General features: G+C 35.6%; 2 protein-coding genes and 1 non-coding gene across 3 annotated transcripts; all 3 read left to right on the top strand.

The window, feature by feature from the left end:
• Nucleotides 1-694: 694 nt before the first annotated feature.
• LOC112162126 (myelin and lymphocyte protein) lies at nt 695-6,102 on the top strand. Its single transcript, XM_024297793.2, has 4 exons — nt 695-1,131; nt 3,399-3,563; nt 4,927-5,070; nt 5,976-6,102. Exons 1-4 carry the CDS (start codon nt 1,045-1,047, stop codon nt 6,048-6,050), a joined length of 471 nt encoding a protein of 156 aa, XP_024153561.1. The 5' UTR covers nt 695-1,044; the 3' UTR covers nt 6,051-6,102.
• Nucleotides 6,103-9,351: 3,249 nt separating this feature from the next.
• malb (mal, T cell differentiation protein b) lies at nt 9,352-15,150 on the top strand. Its single transcript, XM_024297602.2, has 4 exons — nt 9,352-9,906; nt 12,168-12,335; nt 12,411-12,533; nt 14,024-15,150. Exons 1-4 carry the CDS (start codon nt 9,814-9,816, stop codon nt 14,096-14,098), a joined length of 459 nt encoding a protein of 152 aa, XP_024153370.1. The 5' UTR covers nt 9,352-9,813; the 3' UTR covers nt 14,099-15,150.
• A 3,932-nt stretch (nt 15,151-19,082) lies between these two features.
• On the top strand, nt 19,083-19,176 carry trnai-uau. Its single transcript has 2 exons — nt 19,083-19,120; nt 19,141-19,176. It is a non-coding gene; the product is annotated as a tRNA-Ile (tRNA).
• Nucleotides 19,177-21,157: the final 1,981 nt, after the last annotated feature.

Genomic DNA, 21,157 nt, shown 5'->3' with positions numbered 1-21,157 from the left:
TGTCCTAGAAAACGTCACAGGATTTTTAAAATTTTGCCTAAAAATGGTAAAATCATTATTAAAAGACCACCGGGAACGCTTTTGAAAAGGATCAAAATATGATTGGAGTGGGACTTTAAGGCTTTCATATGTTACGGTTTAAAACCAAGTACTAACCTGTAAAATAAAAAGGAGTCTCAGTGCAGAAACAGCAAGAATTTTTTTTCCAGGCGATACCAGAACTGTTAAAGAAAAGTTAGCTTCTACAACTACGTATTTGAATAGAGTTCATTCAGATGGAGCTGCGGGACGAGTGATGATGAAGTCCACAGTCAAGATGAAGCAGAAGTGCAGACCACGGCCAGGAGAAGGAGGACAGACGACCCAGCAGGAATCACTCTCACTCAGAGATGCGGTATGGTGTCGGGGGCGTGGTCCACGGTCAAGAGTGGGAGGGTGGGCGATCCACCGGGGATCTGAAATCTCTCAGAAGAACAACACGTGAATCCAACTGCACCAACAAAAGCATGGAGAACTAAATACAACAGATAATAAAGAGTAGAAGAGAGGAGAAGTAAATGAGAATAGAGAACAAAACCCCAGAGCTGATCTGAATAATAACGATTAAAGAAAATCTAGAAATTAAATTTAACGTATCAATATTAATTTATTAATCTAGCCTCACAAGGACCACAGGAGAGGGAATATTCTCTGATTACTAGCTAGCCTAAAAGAGAAGAACAATAGTGGCTTTAAAGTCACTTTTGTTTGTTTGACTGTAAGCAAGATTTAAAGCAACGAATATACAAATAAAGTAGACACATCAGGGCATTCATGGTATTTGCATAGAACATTTCAGAGACTGCCACTCACACAGACATCACCCCCACTCACCAATCCAAAATAGCAGCGGGTTGCTTTGGAAGGACATGTAGGTGGAGTGCAGGATGCAAAGGGAGGTGCTGAAGGGGAGAATGATCAGACACAGACGGCCTTTAAAGCACATTTAAACTGGTTTTGTCCTTCATTCAGGCTAAAACAAAACCACACACTAACTTGTGGACGATGGCTTCAACTACTTCGAGTGACGTTCTGCCAAAGGGAGGAAAGATCTTCACCACCTTTCCTGACGTACTCTTCCTCCCCGAGTTTGTGAGTTTTTCATTTTTTTGTTATTGTGACTCTTTTCATGCAATATTTTATCAACCATATCCAGAAGAGTTTTTTTTTTTGCTACATTTCCTCCATCGTTTTGGCTTTACATTGGTGTAATTGATTTTTTTTTTCCGTATATTGGTGATTATCCGCTCTGAAAGATTGTTGTCTTGTTCTGCTGCTTTTTGAAACTCAAGCAAACGAACAAACCAAAAAAAAGATACTTTAAGGAATAATATAATACAATATTAGATCCATCAAGCCCCAATTTGTGCTTGAAATCATTTATGAGAAGTCGTCCTGTGAAAGAGACTGTGACCTCTTGAGGTCAAACTGACAGGCTGAATTGTTTCTGAAAACATGAGTTTCCAAAGCAACAGGAAAACAAGTGACCGCCATCTATTTTAACAACAGAAACTAATGAGTGCACAGAAAAAACTCCCCTTGTCATGTTTTTTAAGCAACTCAGACAATTTCTGTGGCTAATTTTTTGCACTGTTACTTTTTAAAAACGTACAAAACTTGGACTTTTTTTCATTAATGACACCCATGTTGTTTATTTTTTAGTTCTTTGGTAAAAGAAAAGATCTACAAACCACACCTAATATCTTCTTGTTTATCTTCCGTCCAGGGGAAATCTTAGTGAGACAGGTGGAAAAACACCTGGGTACACAGATATAGTTGCAGAGCTTGTTGTAAATGGAAACCAACCATCAGCTCATATAGCTGACTTGCTGACTTGCCCTCTTTATGAAACCATCATAGACAGAAAAAAGGGATAGATAAGCAGCCAAAACTCAATGTTGTTTGTATAGAAGGAAACCATTGAATGGACAATCCAAAACTGTGCTCTTTAAAACATCTCTCATGATTTCATGACTCACAATATGTTATTAATTCTATTTTTCCAAGTGAGGATTTTGCTCACACCTAATGAATAAAACCACATTTCAGTTTGTGCAGATTAATTCATATTATTCTGCACAAAAACAGAAAAATCTGAACTACGTTGCATTTGGAATCCATGAAATTGGCCATTACTGGCTAAACCATTTTTTGACAAAGATGTAAGGATGTAATGCAATTGCATTATCAAGTTTTAAGTAATATAATACAATGTTTTTATAGGCATAGAGTTGTTCTTTGTTTGCTCTTCTCCTTATTTCCATAGAGATTTCCTGTTTGCAGTTATTTTAGGTTTTCATAATGTTTCAAAAATGGTCAATAAAAGCTAAATTTTAAATAAAGATAACTATTTGTCGTACTCATTTTGTTAGATTGGCTGATTTAGTTCAGAGGTTTTGTGATTTGTAGACCAAAACAAAATAAACAAAAACTCTGGAACTCAAAGAAACATGAATTGATGCATATCGTGGATTTAAAATGACACAATACCGAAAGGAAACATATTTGCAAACTGGTTGTTTGATTTAGGGTATGGAACATTGTGTTCAAACAGACTGAGTGTTGGTTTTTGGGCTGAAAAAAAGAAATGTAAAAGCTTTAGATTGAGAGCTGATAGTTAGCACTTTGAACTCACTGTTTACAAAGTGGACAACTGTTTGGTTTTAAGATTCCTTTTCACAATTATCCATTTGAATGTATTGACTTACAGTTAAAGTGTGCCAGAGAAGTCACATTCTCTAGAATTTATGGTTGGATATGAGTAACAAGTGTAAAACTTCACGTATTCAGTCAAACAAAAGAGGAAACGAGTCTCAGGGCAAAAAAAAAAAAGTACTCCAGGTGAAACTTTCTGATAGTATTTCTTTAATTCTGTTCTGGACCTTTTTAACCCCGCCAAAACCCAAATTTCTTCTTTTATTTTTAGGATTTATGGTTCAATTTTCCTCCAACTGGCAGTGAAGTTACTCAAAAGTAAAGTGGTGAAGCGATCAATATATATAACAAAATTTCATTTTTTTTCCCGTACTTCGGATAGAACAGTGTTTTTAATAGATGGACGAGAGGAACCTCACATTTTAGGGACAATAGTGCATCCTCTTTTATCCTTAGACGAGCTCCAGAGGGTTGTTCTCTGAATGTTCTGTCATTGTATTTCTAAGTCTCTGTTTGTCAAAGGAAGAGAAAACAAACAGTGACAATGCCGTGTACCGAGAGTGGCCACATCGTGTGCATATTTGTATATAAATTAAATTGTAGTACAATTGTGTACTCTACTAACTCCTCTTGCAAAACTGGATTAACAATTTAAAACTGTGCAGCTGAAATGAATAAACTTTCATACCTGTTTGACCTTTCAGGTGATTGGGGGCTTGGTGTGGATCTTGGTTGCATCGACTCATGTATATTTGCCAAACCCCTTAGGCTGGGTGATGTTTGTGTCCGTCTTCTGCTTTGTTGGGACAACACTTTGGTTCTTCATCTTCGCGTGTGGAGGCAACCAGAGCAGCTTTTGGCCAAGCATGGTGAGTTCATTATTTGTTGGGTGGTCAAATAGATGAATGTCTGGACCGTTAGGCAGATTAATATGTGGATTATTATACATTCACATCGCCCTTGGCAACGTGTGTTTAGGCGACGACTTCCAATGAAGTCTATGTAAACATGGGTAAATGCTAAGGGTGTGTATTGGCAAGAGTCTGGTGATAGGATATGTATTCACGATACACCAAATCTTTGAACCACCGTAAAATCCTTCCCAGTGGTCTTTTAACTTTGATAATGCCACTTTAAGGCAAAATCAAAAAACGTGTTATTTTCTCAGACATAGTTTCTGCAGAGTAATGATAGTTCATTAGAGTTAGGTGGGACTATTAATGCAGAGATATCATCCGCTTATTTCCCATCATCCTTTTGTCTACACTCTCTCTCACGAGCTTACAGCCCCTCACATACCCATGCTAAGATACCAGTCAATGTCTCCGTTATCAATATCAATATTTATATTGGACAGCAATATCAATACTGGTATCATTATTGGTATAATAACATTGGTATTGATATTGGTATCATTATTGGTATTGATATTAATATTGGTATTGTTATTGGTATCGGTATTAATATTAGTATTATTATTGGTAATGATAATGGTATACCAATATTGATACCAATATCGATACCAATGCTGATACCAATATTGGTATTCGATATTGGTATCAATATAGGTATCGATATTGGTATTGATTTTGATATTGGTATCAATACCAATATCCATACCAATATCTATACCTATATAAATATTTTTCCTAAATGCGGTGGACCTTACATGAACCTCAAAATCTTAATTGTTTTATTGCCATGAATGTTTTTTGTGTATTTCCCTTTGTTAAATGACTTGATAAAAAAGAAAAAAAAACAGAATTTGGACAATATCTACAATGAAATGGAAAGAAGTTAACTGAAATAAAAACTTCTTGAAATTAAATAAAATTCAAAGCATGAATGCAAAACAGTCTACAAACGAAAACATGTTAGCAGCCTGTTTCTAGGCCGCCCACACACTCATATACTCCCCGAACAATACTTTGATTAACAGCAGATACAGTCAGATTTCTGCCACAGCACTAGTGCTCATCATAATCCATCAATGGAGACATCAGCATCCTCTTCCATGGAACTGGCCAGACTGGTGACCTTTTTGAGGGTATACCCCACCATTACCCCAAATGAGCTGGGTTGGCTCCAACAACCCAGTGACCCCTAACTGGGATTCCACAGATTCTGAAAATAGATGGTGTCCATGTTTAGTTTGTCTCATTTCCTGTTGTTGAAACTCTTGCAGAAATCCCTTAAAACATTAACACCACCCACTTTTTTTCTCTCTCATAGGATGTGGCCTTCCATTTTGTGTCTACAGTTTTTTACCTGAGTGCATCAGTGATTCTGGCCTTCGTGACCTATACCTTTGGCCAATCTATAGGAACTCTGTTTAGTGTTGAACCCAAAGTCTACAGGCTGTGCATTTCTGCAGTGGTACGCTTTCCAGACACACACACAATAAGCATTGTAGATTTGTCTAATAACTTCCTTTTTGTTGACACATGAATAAATTAACTAATTAATTGCAAACCTGGAAAAAATTAATCGCAATTAATTGCTATATTTTTTTTTAGTCTCAATATTTGCCGACTGCTTATGATCTGCAAATAATAACTATATGAAATCACACACAAAACTCTATATTTAGAACATTTATTTTTAATTACTGCTGTCAATCACTTACAAAAAAAAACAATCTGATTAATCACACTTTTGTGTTGGGATTAATAACGATTAATCGCAATGTTTTACCAGGTAAAATGTATTTGTACATCAGGGCACCGGACCATGGATCAAATAGTCGGCTTTTTGTAAAAAAGTGATCTAAACCAGAAAAATAGCAAGACTAAAGTACAAAAAGCTGATTGAATATTTATTTCCTTTGTAAGTGACCATGGTATAAGCGGGATAATACCGACAAAATGTTTTTATGCACGCTGTGGAAGCCTAAACTGCAGAGTTAAAGGTTGTTTTTTACTATTAATTTGCGTTAATAAATATTAAGAATTTAATTCTTTTTGATTAATCGTGTACTAATGTGTCAATGTTCACACCCCCAGAATAAATTCAAAATAAGATTCTATGCTGGAAAGGAAATTGTTGGAAAATCCAACAACTAAACAAGTTGGAAAGCAAAGGTTTTCTAATTAGACCTTAAGTGGTATAACAATACATAAAATATTAATCATTCAATATTTATAGTAATTCCTGTTTTTTGTGTAAATATTAATATTAAAAAAATTGAATGTCAGTACAATTGAAAAGTAATATAGGCTTTGAAACAGCATCATACCTATATCTTAAAATCATTTCTAACTGTCTCTTTTTGTCCTTTCCAGGTTATGTCCCACGTGGCCACTCTTCTTTACTTCATCCATACCATTTTTTCTGCCATTCGATGGAAGAGATCCTAAAAAGAAAACAACTCACAGAAATGAAAAAGAAAAAAAAATCTAAAAAAAACAAGATGTTTTATACAGTGAGATTAACTGTGTTTTTTAATACCTTCTTCCTTTCTTTATTTTTAAAATTTTGACATATATGTGTGCCAATGCGGAAAATCTTCACTTTAAGATGTTTTACTGTACATTTGATAGACAAATATAGTAGAAGCACAAACCTCATTGTGATTAAGACAATAACAGACACTTTCTTTTTCTGTCTTTTTAACTATGGATGAAATGTATTTTCAATAAATCAAATATATATTTTAAAAAACCAAACTATTTTTGAGTTGACTTGTTTCTTGTTTGGGTGATGTACAACAAGAAGTGGAACATGAAACATTTAAAATTAGTAGTTTTCATCAGGTTAAAACTTTGAGTTGATGGTTTACTCAGATTAAATATTTAATTTGATAGAAACTAATATTTTCAATTGTAACAAATTGCAGCACTTTTGTTAAGTGATCAAATCCTTCACTTTTTACAGGGTACAATGTCATTTATGTGGAAATAGTGGTTTGAAAGATTGGTGACCAACTTTTAGATATTCAATGCAATAAAAAATATATAGATAAAGGCAGCAGATACCAGAGTTTACTCTTTATGTCCCAAGTGTTTTTTTTGCAGTGCAGAAACATGACTATTCAAACTATTCTATTATAGAAAACGTACAGTATATCCTTACTAGAAGTGGCAAAACAATTAAAGACATCAAATTTTATATGACAGTCCTGAAGGTGCTTTCACACCGAACGCAAATTTGTGTGGGCCGCACCTCTTTCGCCACGCAGTGAATTCGCTGCTTGCCGCCTGCCTGAGCTTGACGCCACTGCCACATGTGGGAGGAGCTACCAGTTGATGGAACGGTGTCTGTGGATATCTCACTTAGAATGTATGGAAGACACAGATGATGTTGAGAGATCAAATGGATTTATTGTGAAGAGTTCTGCAAAACATCTGTAATCATGTCTCCACGTTTGGGTTTATATGATTATGGGTCTATATGACTGTGTTTCTGTGTCTCTGTGGCTGAGCTTGAAGGCTCACTGTCTAGTATAAATATTGTAGGCTTTCCTCCTATTCTTCTGCTATTTTTTATTTTTTTGCCTTTTGGTCAAAATGTCCTTTATTCTCTCAAAAAAAGATTTTGACCTTAAACTTGTCCCTGAGGGCTTGTTTTCCTGCTTTTTCATCCTTAAACTCCTAAAGACGCACTAACAACACAACATCACGTGCCCCTCCTACTCTCCCCACCAAGAATAGACAGCTGCTGTGTCAAGCAATGAGGGGGGCAGCACCAGGCAAAATTATTAATTATGTCCATAATTGTATTCATGTTTTTATGTTTGTGTTTAATGTATTCAGGTTTTATTTTACTTTTTAAAATATATTTTATATGAAATGACTGGTGTGTGAAACTGTAACAAAAAAAATGCAATTTGGCGCCCCTCCAGCAGATGGCACCCTAGGTGGCTGCCTAGTTCGCCTATGCCCTGGGCCCTGTGTATAATGTATTTATGTTTCATAATTATTATTTTTTTATATGAAATGACTGGTGTGTGAAACTGTAACAAAATTTAAAAAAATTGCAATTAGGCGCCCCCTCCAGCCGATGGAATCCTAGGCGGCCGCCTAGTTTGCCTATGCCCTGGGCTGGCTGGGCTTTCTAGTGAGAGAAGTGTGAGAAGAAATGTATATCATGTTAAAAGTTGTTTTCATGAGCCTGCATTCATTTTATTAGGTTGCTGTTGCATCGCGGCTCCATGTTTGTCCTCTAATGACCGGCTATATTGGCCGTTTTGGTCCAGTTACGAATTCTGACTGAGAAATCTCAGAGCGAACCAAAGCTCAGTCCGATTAGAAACAAATTGAGACCCCCCCTGTGTCAGAGAGCAGTACCAGGACCCCCTTGCATGTATTCAGACTGAAGTGACGTCATTGATGGAAGTGACGTTCAAAATTTGACACACTAGTTTTTTCAAAACTCTCCGTATGAAATGATAAATGAAGGGAAAGGAAGAGGAGACGAACTCAGATTGGGCCTGAAACTTTGTACTGGATTATTGGGGGAAACGAACTCTGGTTCACTTTTAGTGAGCCAGAGTGTCCAGTCTGAATAAACTCATAATCAGCTTGTCTTTAAATCTATTTTTTTTTAAATGGCACAAGTGGCGAACATTTATATCACCTCTATAGCCCTTGTCTACCTTCCTTAAAGACCAACTCCAATAAAAACATAGATTTTTTTTGTTTTACCACTTTCTTGTAGCATTTTTATCATAGGAAATGACCTATATGAAAAAATTTTCCTTTAAGTTCGTCCGATGGTACAGTCAGTACCCGAGGGCCGGTGTCCTCCATATTTTCCAACCACCCATTGAATTTAGGGCTGGGTTAAAAAACAGATTTTAATTGACTTAAGCTTAATAGATCAATAATCGATTCATAAAAGATATAAATAATTTACCAGATAAAACTACAGTCTGCTAGCTTAATGCTAACATTTAATCGGATTTCCCATAGGACGGCTGATGCTAACGCTCGGTCGACCAAAACATACATTGCTGGATAAATGAAAATCTTTATAAACTCACAGGCCGGAACTTTCCAAGCTCTTTTAAGAATATAAGTAACAATTTGTGTTCTAAAACATTGTTTATTTTCCTCATACTGTCTTCTTCTGGAATAAAGTGTACTTCTATAGCGCGATCGCCACCTAGCGGCCAAACTGAAACGTCTTCCAGGAGAAGCAGAACAATGTTTACAATGTTAATGATCTGAACATTTTTGTCAGAACTTCTGCTTCAGAGAATCTATGTAACACTGTATGATATTAACAATTTCATTATTTTACTAACACATTTTCCAATATATGAACTGTTTTAGATTAATACAAATATATTCAAATCATATTCTAGATTCTTAATGTATTTCTAAACAAATGTGTAAACCCAAAATTGAATTGAATTGAAGAACTGAAAAAAATCTGAATCGAATCAATTTGATATTTATATGAAACTACATACTAGATATAATAAAATATATCATAGTTTTTGGAAATTATAGCCAATACCCAGCCCTAAGTGAATCTCCTTATCGGCCAAACACACCTGATCCAGGTAATCAGTAGTAGATAAGGCAGGATTTCTGGAAAACCAGCAGGAGGCCGGCCCTCGAGGACTGACTTTGGACAACCATGATCTAGTACCTTGTTGAATCTCTGCCACCAAGGCTCAAGGCAGTTCTGAGGGCAAAAGGGGTCCGACCCGGTACTAGCAAGTGGCCCGTGAGTGTTTTTAGCTTTTTTTGTTGGTGATTTCAAAAAGTAATATATATGTTTTTATAGAAAACAGAGTTTCTCTTATGAGTACAAACAGAAGCTGCAGGCATAGTTACTCCATAACAAGAGTCATAAAGTTTGCCTGAGAACTCAGTGAGTTGTGTATTTGACCCAACAACAAGATTTCCCATGAGCGGAATTCACCGTGACTCGGGGACACTCGATTCCTCCTCCGGTTGCCTCAGACACCTGTCACGGCTCTGCAGCTCACATTCATGGGCGTTCTGACAAGAAGGGTGTGTCTGCTTTGATCTGGAGGACGGAGATGCAGAGGGTGTCTCGCCCACAGAAGCAGAACGGGTTTGTCCGCTCACCTCCCCTCCTCATAAAAGGTCGGATCCACCTGTGGCCGCGCCGTTAGTTCAGTCGGGAGCTCACTTCACACGGGCCGAGATGGCTGCAACTACAGCACAGGCCATGGGGAGCCTGCCCAGCGGACTGGAGATCTGCACAACTGCCCCGGATATATTTTATCTGCCTGAACTGGTGAGTGTCTCGACTTCATTGAGTTTTAGGTTGTGTTTTTCTCTTTTGAATTATTTATCACAAAACAAAGGTGCCAACAAAAAGGATGACACATCATTAATAATGCACATTATTCAACAAAAGAAGCCACCTGCTTTTAAATCATAAGAAATACATTTAATTCAATGAAATTATTCTTGTTTTTACTTTAAAACTTTAAAGTTAGGTGGAAAGAAACAAGATGAAACATTCCCCATATGGGAGGAGCACCTCCATCTTCACACTTCTCATATTTCACTGCCATTGTCTGAAACTAATGTGAGAAAAAAAGCTGCTGTTTTGTTTTAACACAATGGACAATATCTACTCACTGGAATAAATAAAAAACACAGATCTAGACTCAAATAGTGTTAAAGAAGTGGTTTAACGAGTGTGACAGCAGACTTCAGAGTGTTCATGTCTCCAGGTTAGGGAAGTTGCTATAAACAAAGACCTTTTCAAACAAGTCCTCAGGCGGTGTTCAAGTAAATGATTGTTTTGAAGGGTCTGGGCACAAAACAACCACAGAACAATCAGGTTTTAAGTAATAAACTGAAGGGTTTTTTGTTGAGCTACACCTTCATGAGGTAAACCCTTTTATATGTATATAAATATAAAAATTAGGGCTGTAAACATTAACGTGTTAATGCACGAGATTAATCAAACAGAATAAACATTCTTATATTGATTAACGCAAATTAATTGCACCTCGGGGAGCAGCAGTCCTTTGCCGATTTAACCTTTCACGGTATGTTTTTGTTGATAGAAACTTTATTACAGACTCAGGGTCAATTTGATACAAGAGACACAACAGATAAAAGACTTAAAAATATATTTTAATAAATTCTCATGATGATCCAAGTATAAAAAACAATTAAAACAATTACATAAAATTACCAAGTATCGTAAACTTAAAAAAAACCTAAAAAACAATTGCAGACTTATCAAAAAAAAAAAAAAAAAAACAACACTTAAAAATTTTAAAGTTTAAGATGCAACAAAACCTCAAAATTTGGGAACTAGTATTTAAAAATGCTGTATCTCACGTTGCTGACAGTCAAAATAATTTTTATTTTTCCAATTAGATCATTGTTTTTTATTTGTTTGTCTATTTTTTGACAGTAGAGTCAAATTAATTGTCATATAACTGGAGAATAGGCTACTTTGTGGAGAAATTATACATTTATCTCTTTAAATAGTCCAAGTCATCTCCAAGCAATATGAAGCCTCACCTGTGAAACTCTTAATGAAGCTCAGCCCAATTATATTTTTGATCCAGTGATTAACAAATGTTTAATTGAAATTATGTTTTCAGGGAATAAGCCAGAAAAATTAAAACATAGTAGGATTTTATAGCAATATCTGTTTTCTTAAGGGGGGAAATTTGGAAAAAATTAGTTTTATAAATGATTCAGTCAAGTGTGAAACTTTAGTTATATGTCAAACTAAAATTCTATGTTTAGTCACCCTCACTGTTACAGATCAGCGGTTTGCTAAACTGGTTTTGCCCGGATCCGGCCCCTATCCCATTAGGATACGGATAAGAGAGCCGGGAGTGCCTACAAGCCATTTGCTGAACATCATTATCCCCAAAGTCAATCAAATTAGTTTAAAGTGTTGAAATATAGAGCAAAATTGGGAGCAAGTATTTAAAAACACAAATAAAACAAACTGAAAAAAATATTGTTGTTTGGCCGAAATAAAAAGTAAAATGTCAGAACTGCCATTCTAAAATAAACTTAATTATTTTCAGCTTCAGATCTTTAGTTTTTTTAGGTTTCAAAAGGCAAAATTTAAATTTTAAAACTTTTGTCATTTTTAAAATGTTTTTTTTTTCGTTTTTGAATCTGAAAATTTCAGTTTCAAAACTTTTGGCACTGTTGTGGCGCGTTTGGGAGGGGCTAATACGAAGGACCAATCAAAACGTCCTCATGCACGTAGTTATCCAACGCACCACAATGGGGCCAAAAGTTTGGAAAATGAAATTTCAGATTCAAAAATGAAAAAAAATGAGTTTAAAGTGAAAAATAAAGATTTTAAATTTTGAGTTTTGAAACCTAAAAACAGAACATTTGAAGCTGAAAATTATGATTTTAGAATAGCAAACATTTTTATACATTTTACATTTTTTTGGCCAAACAACAAAAATGTTTTTCAATTTTTTTTATTTGGGTTCAACAAATTTAGCTCCATACTAAACAAGCTGCTGAAAATGCGAGTTTGTTAACCTCTTCTGGGTGCAGGTGTTCGGTGGTCTGGTGTGGATTCTGGTGGCGTCGACCCACGTGACCCCACCAAACCCTCTGGGATGGGTGATGTTTGTCTCCATCTTCTGCTTTGTCATGACCTTCCTCTGGATGATCCTGTTCCTGACTGGATGTCATAAAAGCAGTTCTGGCTGGGCTGCTGCTGTAAGCCAAAGCAAGATGGTTGAAAAGTGTTGGACTGCTGCGGCTTTTGCTGAAGTATTTCTTTGGTTTGTGCAGGACTTCATCTACCATGGGCTGGCGGTGCTGTTTTACCTCAGTGCGGGGGTAGATTTGGCGTTCATCACCATGTTAATGAAAGCAGGAGACTTTAAAATGTACCAGATTGACATTTCTGCCGTGGTAAGTTCTTAGAATATCTGATCATTTTTTAAAATTGATTCAACTCTGATCCCTATTAAAAATAATTAGCCCGTATCTATAAACTTAAACATAATCTTAGAGTTTATGGTTCTTCTCAGTGGTGTTCTAAAATTCAGACTTTAATGGTAAAAGCTTTTAATTGATCACCTTGTAAAAGGAAAAAGCTAAAAATTAAACAGTTAAACGAGAAAAACCTGCTTTGCAAGCAAAAACAGTCCATAATTCTTCTTTGCTACACTGTTTTGGAGATTTAAAAGAATTTTAAGTTTTTCAAATTTGAAGATCTACTAATTATTTTTAATAATTGAACACAAAAATGGGAAAAAACATGATTACAAACGATTATTTTAATAGCTGACTAATCACAAAATGTAAAACACACATCTTAACCATCATTAGCTTTAAACTTGAAGTGTTTCAGCTATGTGCTAACTAAAATAATTAAGACAAACAAGATGATAGTTAATTAAACCTTTAATGAATCATGCAGTTTTTTTCTTTAATTTGTTTTATGATTTGTTATGTCTTCAAATTGGAGTTCACCACAACTTGAAGAAAAAACTTTACATTAAAATTAGACAAACTAAAAAGCAAAACTTAAAATCCTAGTTAATTCGCCTTAAAAATTTTAGTTCACGTTTTATTTTTCTTTTTTTTTTTAAATAGGATATGGTTTTAAATATAGTTTAACTGTCACACATGTTTTTAATTATATCAACTCCATCCATCCATCTTCTTGACCGCTCCTTCCCTTTCGGGGTCGCGGGGGTGCCGGAGCCTATCCCGGCTACTGATGGGCGAAGGCGGGGTACACCCTGGACAGGTCGCCAGTCTGTTGCAGGGCCTCAATCACACACATTCACTCTCACATTCACACCTAGGGACAATTTAGAGTCACCAATTCACCTATGAAGCATGTTTTTGGACGGTGGGAGGAAGCCGGAGTCCCCGGTGAAAACCCACGCATGCACGGGGAGAACATGCAAACTCCACACAGAAAGGTCCCAGCCGGGATTCGAACCGGGGCCTTCTCGCTGTGAGGCAAGAGCGCTAACCACTGCGCCACCGTGCAGCCCTTATATCAACTCATTTTTTAAAAGTAAAATAATGAATTCACTCTAGAAAGCAAAATCAACATTAAACCTAACTGCACTATTGTTCTTAAAATATCAGCCTTTTATTATGTAAATTTAAAATGGGATTTGTTTTAAATGTTTACTCCATACAGACAAAAATTGGAAAATACATACTTAATAATAAAATTAGGGCAATTCTTGCACAAAGTTACATCTTACACAGAAGAAAATCTGGTTTTATTTTAATTTTAATGTATTTAGCTCATACGGCACCCCATACATAAGTGTATGCTAAAACTGTTTAATCTTCTACATTTAAACTCAGTCAAATGTGTGATGATATTCAAATATTTATCTTTTGGTAATCTCTTAATTTTTTTGTTTGTTTGTCAGGTTTTCGCCTTTGCCACCACCCTGCTGTACTTCATCCACGCCATCCTCTCCGCCATCCGATGGAAACATTTCTGAACGAAGCAGAGCGGAAAAACTGGATGCCGTCTGATGCACAACACAGTTGTGTATGTCTGAGTGTTTTCTGCTGAGAATACTCACAACGATAACTTAATAGGAAGTTTTCATTTGTATTTCCCTCACGTGCTGCATGTTGAAAAGATGTGGCACAAATGCGATCCATCACTTCTTCTGTTTTCATATAAAACATGCAGGAAGAACCAAAAAACTGCTAAATAATAACAATTGTAGATTTTTCTGATTGAATGTGATGCTGTTTTTATGGAAGCAAAATGTACTTTACCTTCATTTCAAAAAGTAAACGAACTGCTAAGAAAAAAACATATGTTTTCCAAAAATACATGTTTTTTTTTCCCTAAGAAACATATTTTGATTACACAATAACTGGCTTCATTTGTATTATCAAATGGAGGAGACAAAATGTCTACTCTGAAGATACCTGACACCTCCTTTAGTCACTTTGCTGAGAAAACGATTCAGCCGCTTTCTCTGCAATAGTAAAGTGTATTAGACATTCACTTTTGTTCAACCTTTGCAGTTCACCTGCAAATCCAACTTCTATTTTAAGATAAGGACGAAAAACAAAAGGAAAACTTTATGGGCATTTTTTGTTTATAAAGAAAATGCAGTTTTCAGAAATAAGTCTTAATTTAAAGACAAGTAATGCCAACATGCTGCTAGGAAGGAATGTTTAAAAATGCATAATTATTATTTAAACTCTTTTTATGTTTGCTACTTAAAAAATAAGGTAACGCTGATGCTTTTTTTTCTTTTTTTTTCTATCCAATCATAGTAAATAAATGAAAAATTGCACCACAAATCGGATCACCGTTATTTTAGATTTACTTTAGGAGAATAAACTTTTAGGAAAGCAAAATGCCATTCACATTTTTAATTTAATGTATTAAATTTTGTTTTCTTTTTGAATTTAATTACAATAATTAATGCCAGCATTGAACACAAAAGATGTATTTTCATGTTTTAGAAAAGGATTTATTAAGTTGTTGCATTTCTCATGTTCTTGAGATTAAAATATATATAAAAAAACATTTTTGCTTGTATGTGTTGTTTTTATTTGAGGTTTTTACTACTTTACATTGGAATTAATTCTACTTTTGTCAGTTGGCCTGTTAAACCGTTTTATCTGGCTCGCCACGCTGGAATAAATTATATTTATACTCCAAATTAATTTTTCATATTTCCCTGTAATTAGATGGGGCACCACAAATAAACTGACTTGTGTTTAGGTGCGGAAAGTCATTCATGTTGTGTTGGAACACATGTTTTTGTGCGTTTTTTGAGTCATTTTTCCGATCATTCCAGCACAACAAAGTGTGTGTTTTTCCCTTAAAGACATCAACCAATTGGTGCAATTGGCACTAAAATAGGAACAAAAACCACAGTTTTAAAATTAAAGAAAGAATGTTTTTCCTTTTATTTGCTCTAATCTGGCCCCATCTGACAAGTTTTAGAACCAGCCATCCTAAAATAAAGATACAATTATGGTCTCGCTTTCTTCTATAACAACTCCCCAATTGTTAATTTAAGCATTTCTGTCAATTTATAGAAAATATTTGGACTGTAAAAGTACTTGTGAATGAAACACAAGATATGTGAGACATTGTAACATATTCATAATAAAAAAGACCAATTTTTGCTTTAATTACAGACAATAAAGCTGCACATGTGCTTCGGTTTGTGTTACCTAACTCTGCAGGTCGTTGGATGGAACTTCCAGGAGCTGTACGTTAGTACAATCACACGGGAACACTTTTCTGTGTGACTGTCCAGATTCTCAAAGCAAAATGTTGAGTCATGATGGGAATCTGCTTTAATATCTACTATCTTGAATCTTGAATCTTAATAACGGTTTCCAAATGACGTGGGGTTTGCTTCCGAAGGGATTAGCTCTCTCCCTTGTGATTAAAGTTGGAACAACTTTTACTTTTTATTAGGGCCAGGTATCTTAAAAAAATAGTTGCAAATTAATCGCAAACTGGGGAAAATTAATCGCGATTGATCTCAATGTTTTTTGTTAGTTTTTGCCGACCACTTATTATCTGCAAATATGAAATAACACACAAAATTGTATGTTTAGAATATTTATTTTTAATTAATGCTGTCAATGGATTAAAAAACGTAACCAGATTAATCACACTTTAGTGTTGTGATTAATCACGATTAATTGCAATTTTAACTAGGTACATTTTTTATGACAATATGTAGATTTTGAACAAAAACAGGTCAGAAAATGTTCCGTTAATTTTTTTTGTCTGAAATGCTTGCATTTATCAAGAGTTAACCCAGAAGTGAAATTTATGTGTACAAACACATCAACAGTAACATAGGAGAAGTTGTGCTGATTAAAATGATACCAAATACGTAAGCATGTATTCTTTCAAATTGAAAAACAGAGGTGAATATACATTTAAGACCCCAGGTTTCAATGGGTTAAAGATAAATGTTCTAAATTTACAATTTTGAGTGTAATTTCATATTATGGTTATTTGAGGATAAAAAGTGACTTTAACAAAAAATAATAATAATAATCGCGATTAATCACGATTAATTTTTACCAGATTTTTGATTTATTATTTAATATTTTTTAATCGATTCCTGGCCCCATAAATTATTATTAATTGGGTCAATAAATAATAACACGCTCATTTTGTTTGATTAAACTCTGTGTTAATGTTCACAGCTCTAAGTTTTACTTATTTAACTTATTTATTTTTTACCAAAAGTATGATATATTTGATTTTAATAGAACTTTAATTGATCCCACAACGGAGAAATTGATTAAAGGGGAAAAACTAAACAAAACTAAAGTGAAGTCAAATGTACTGCAGCACAGAATATTGTTGAAATCTATTTGGTCTGGTAGAATGGTTCAGGTGAAACGTTGTAAGATAACACGAGTTTTATGCCAAACTGTTTTTCAGTAGTTGTTTCATCAAAAACAGCGAAGCTTTTGGTGATCTTTTAGTTTTATGCTCTGAGTCAGCGAGTTTCAGAGAAACACTCCCAGGTTGGATTTCTGGATAAAACCTGCCTTTATTGATGGAGTTAGGAAGACCACGTTCACCAAACATCTCAAGTTAATGTGCATTTGACTCATAGAGGAATTCTGATTTCCCCACCCTTAAGGAGATTGTTGGTGGATTGCACCTCAGGCCAGACTGCTGCTCCTCTTTTTTTTCTTCAGATTTTCTGCGTAAAGAGTTATCTGTGATCTAGTGGCGCCAGATAAAAGTCGCTCCACTCGCGTTCCGTTCTCTGATCTTATTTAAGTAGCCGACTGTAAACAATGAACGCCCAGCTATAAAGATAGAGATGTCAAACTATTTGACATTGAACTTTATCTTTTTTCTCCTTCCCATTAGAAAGTATGGAATGTTAACGTTAAAAAGGCTAAAAAGAAAAGCAAAGAAAGGAGAAGTTAGCTGCAGTGAAACTACACAATTTCTAGATAAAACGAAAGCGATGACTATCTTTAAAAACTTTCAGGATCTTTATAATCTTAATTTACAGAACTATTAAACTTTATATTCTCAGTAATTATTATTATTATAAGATTTGTTGTTGTATATTTGCATTATAATTCAAAATACTACAATAAATGCTTAGACGCTTTCTATTAAACATATATAAATATAAAATTTAGCATTTTTGGGAACATTTCCAACCCTGAGCTTGACATTTCCACCGCTTTGACACTTCACAGTTCTGGTAAACCGTAGAAAAAGGAAAGAAGCCCCTCCCTGCTAGTTCAGTGTGAACACCATGGCCTAAATAGGCGTTCAAGAACCCATGTTTCTAGCTGAGGACTTTCAAACTGATCTCGGCACAAATGTTACTCTTTAGTCCTGTGTATCCCATAAACTTTATTTGTTGTATCTTCTAAAGCAGGGGTGTCAATTTAATCTTAATCGCACAGGGAGCCAAAATCCAAAACACACCTTAGATTGTTTGCTGAACAGAACGAACATTTATTGAACAAATTAAAACAACATTTTAAAACTTTAAAAATTGAACCATTTTAACACGGACTAAACCTCATGAAGCGGCCGGTACCGGTACCCTAACGCTTGGTCCGGGTCTGATGCTGCGTCCAGAACCAGTACTGTCCATTACCGGGTTATGGTTAGGATACCAGTGTGATCCACATCCCAGAACTGGACCAAAACTGGTTTTCCGGCCTGCAGGTTGGGGAGTCTTGATTTAATTGGATGTCACACATCAATATGTGACGACTTGGGAATGAGAATGTGTTGCAGTATGTTACCAGCAGAGGATAACATCGGGTCAGTAATAAAAAAATATAAAATGATCTGGATCCAGATCCAACCCCCAGGCCTTGACTTTGACACGTGCTTTACAACACATGTTGACGGTTTTTAAAAAGGGTTTTGATCATACGTCAGGTAACTGTTTGATCAATAAAAATAACTAAAAATAGAATTAAATTTTCTTGCAAGGGTTGCCAGATACTGACTTGGCTACTGTTGGGTGAAGAGTTGCCAGACAGTCACAAGGATACAGAATCACATTTATGGACAATTTTGGGATGAATGGAGTTCCTGGAGAAAACTCACACATGCACAGTGAGAAAATGCAAATTTAGAAGTAAAACCCTGATGGAGCTTCTCACTGGGAGCTTCAAGCACTAAGCACTGTGCCAGGGTGCAGCTCATGACATCAGACTTCCAAAACTAAGCTTTAACTAGTATAAACTTTGTTTTTGTCCTAAAATTCAGTTAAATGTATCATTTTAAAGCTAATTGTTTTTATTTTTTCTGTTTTTGTACTACATGTAAAGTAATAAGTAACCAATAACCCCTAAGGTGTCCCTATTGGCTGCTTTCATTTTGCTCAAGTCTTGTTTACCTGTCCAAAGGTGTTTACTAGTTCTTAAGCATGCAAGCAAGCCAACTACTATTTAAATACAGTTTTAGGGTGTAATGGGTCACTAATGAAGCAAGCTCCAGTGGTGCAATCGGTCAGCACATGGTACTTATATGACAGTACTGGGTAGAGCAATGCCAGGGTTGTGAGTTCAAGTCTCACCTGGAGCATTTTTATCATCTATATTAGATAATGGAGAAAAAATAAACAACCTCGAATTTGCAGATGACATCATCTTGTTTCTAGAAAGTGAACATCAACTCCAAAATTTACTTTATAACCTGAACATAGAAAGAAAGAAAGACGAAATGGAGACGAACGGAAAGAAAAGTAAGATCATGTGCCAAAATAACCAAAAGACAACAAAAGAAGAAACAGAATCTCAGTTGGTGGGCATCAACTTGGGGAATACATTATTTAGGAAGATTGCTGAAATCTGGAAACAAGATGACTAAAGAGATTGAAGATAGAAGGATGGAGACGCTTTGGGCAGTACAGCACATTCATGAAAGATCAATCAATGCCTACATGCTTGAAAAAGGAGATCATGGAGTCATCATACCAACAATGACATATGGAGCCGAGACATGGTCTATCACAAAATGTCAAACAGAGGCTGTTGTCCAGAGAAGCATGGAAAGATCGATGCTCTATGTAAGAAGGAAAGACAAAACTCATAATGAAATCAAAAACAAAAGTGAAAGATGCGATAAGCACAGCAGAAGAGGCAAAAAGTAGGTGGGCGGGGCATCTTGCCAGAATGGATACCAAAAAGTGGGCCAGGAAAGTAGTGGAATGGACTCCAAGAGATGGAAAAAGAGCAAAGCAGCGATGGAGAGATGACATTGATAGAAAGCTAGAAGGCTCTGGATGCATGTGGCGCAAGACCGTCAAAAGTATAGAAGTATGTGATGGACTCGCTGAAATGATTCGATGACCTCTTAGTATTGGAGTCTTTAGAAGTCCCTCCCACATTGTATCACCTATCCATTGCACTTCCGAATTTTTGTGAAAATATTTTTCAAAGTAGCTTCACGATTGGTTTATTGTGATTTTTCCTCATAAAACACAAACATGATTGTACTCTACCACAATACCCTGTATTTGTACTTTTTTTGGTCAGTTTTTGCCAGCTGTGGTTCGTGGATGGAGCAGTTATCTTCCAGCTGTGTGGTTGGTGGATTAAATCATGTCCTAGTAAAAAACCCTAAACTCTTTGATTTACCTGTGGTAGTTAAGTGGTACAGGTGCTCCCTCATCTGACGAGGAGAAGCATTGCAAACAGGTAGAGAATGTAATGAACGTGAAAACCATTAAGCTTTTGTGCTATTTATCCAAGATACTCTTAGTATCAGTAATGGTAGATAATTAATTGTCATTATTAGCCAGTATTAGGACACATTTTTTATTTGAGCGGGCTGATGTGTTTCACTAATAGGAAGGACTGAACCTTAAATCTCCAATAAGGTTAGTCAAACTTTAGAATTTCTGCACTTGTTATTGGTCATTGTGTGATTGAAAATCATTGCTCATTGGATTTTGTCTAAAATCCACCAATGTGTATCCCGGCTTTTTTTGCCAGGTTGTTATTGGCTAAAAAAAGCAAGTTCAACGAATAAATCGATGAATGAAATGGTTTATTTCAAGCATTCACGTTATAATACATGAAATAACATATCACATAATGAATCACAAGTAGTGGAAGGAAGCGAACTTATATAATCCCACCCCATACCCTTTTCTCTACATGAATAATCAATATCTGGTTCGGGACTTAATATCAAATATTAATGAATTCAGGTTATAAGGGATCATTAATACCATCGATGTGATCAAATTTCAAAACATCCACAGACAAATCATTTATTCTTACGAAGAAGAAGGTCAATAAGAGGTTCAATTTTATTTATATAGCCCGATATCACAAAAACAATTGCTTCATTGGGCTTCATGCCGGTAGTTTTACCATAGAATGTTCATTTTGTTGCTTTTAATGTGAGTCTGTTTGGTTGTTGGTCTCTGTGTGATGGACTGCAGAGCTGTCTGTGGGTGGACCTTGTCTTTTCTGTGGAAAAATATAGCGCAGTAAGTTAAATTATCCCTGTGCCGGTGACTCTGAACGGGAAATAGCAGGAATAGAAAGTCAGAAGG

Source organism: Oryzias melastigma, linkage group LG15 (genome assembly GCF_002922805.2).
Source record: "Oryzias melastigma strain HK-1 linkage group LG15, ASM292280v2, whole genome shotgun sequence".
Classification (NCBI taxonomy): Eukaryota; Metazoa; Chordata; class Actinopteri; order Beloniformes; family Adrianichthyidae; genus Oryzias; species Oryzias melastigma.
Note: the sequence above shows the minus strand (reverse complement) of the source record. Positions and strands in the feature narration are given on the sequence as shown.

Excerpts from the sequence above, each read along its gene's own strand:
- LOC112162126 (XM_024297793.2), top strand. The coding sequence starts at position 1,045 with ATGGCTTCAACTACTTCGAGTGACGTTCTGCCAAAGGGAGGAAAGATC. Across the intron at positions 1,132-3,398 it reads TACTCTTCCTCCCCGAGTTT|GTGATTGGGGGCTTGGTGTG; the intron begins GTGAGTTTTTCA and ends TTGACCTTTCAG. Across the intron at positions 3,564-4,926 it reads GCAGCTTTTGGCCAAGCATG|GATGTGGCCTTCCATTTTGT; the intron begins GTGAGTTCATTA and ends TCTCTCTCATAG.
- malb (XM_024297602.2), top strand. The coding sequence starts at position 9,814 with ATGGCTGCAACTACAGCACAGGCCATGGGGAGCCTGCCCAGCGGACTG. Across the intron at positions 9,907-12,167 it reads TATTTTATCTGCCTGAACTG|GTGTTCGGTGGTCTGGTGTG; the intron begins GTGAGTGTCTCG and ends TTCTGGGTGCAG. Across the intron at positions 12,534-14,023 it reads AGATTGACATTTCTGCCGTG|GTTTTCGCCTTTGCCACCAC; the intron begins GTAAGTTCTTAG and ends TTTGTTTGTCAG.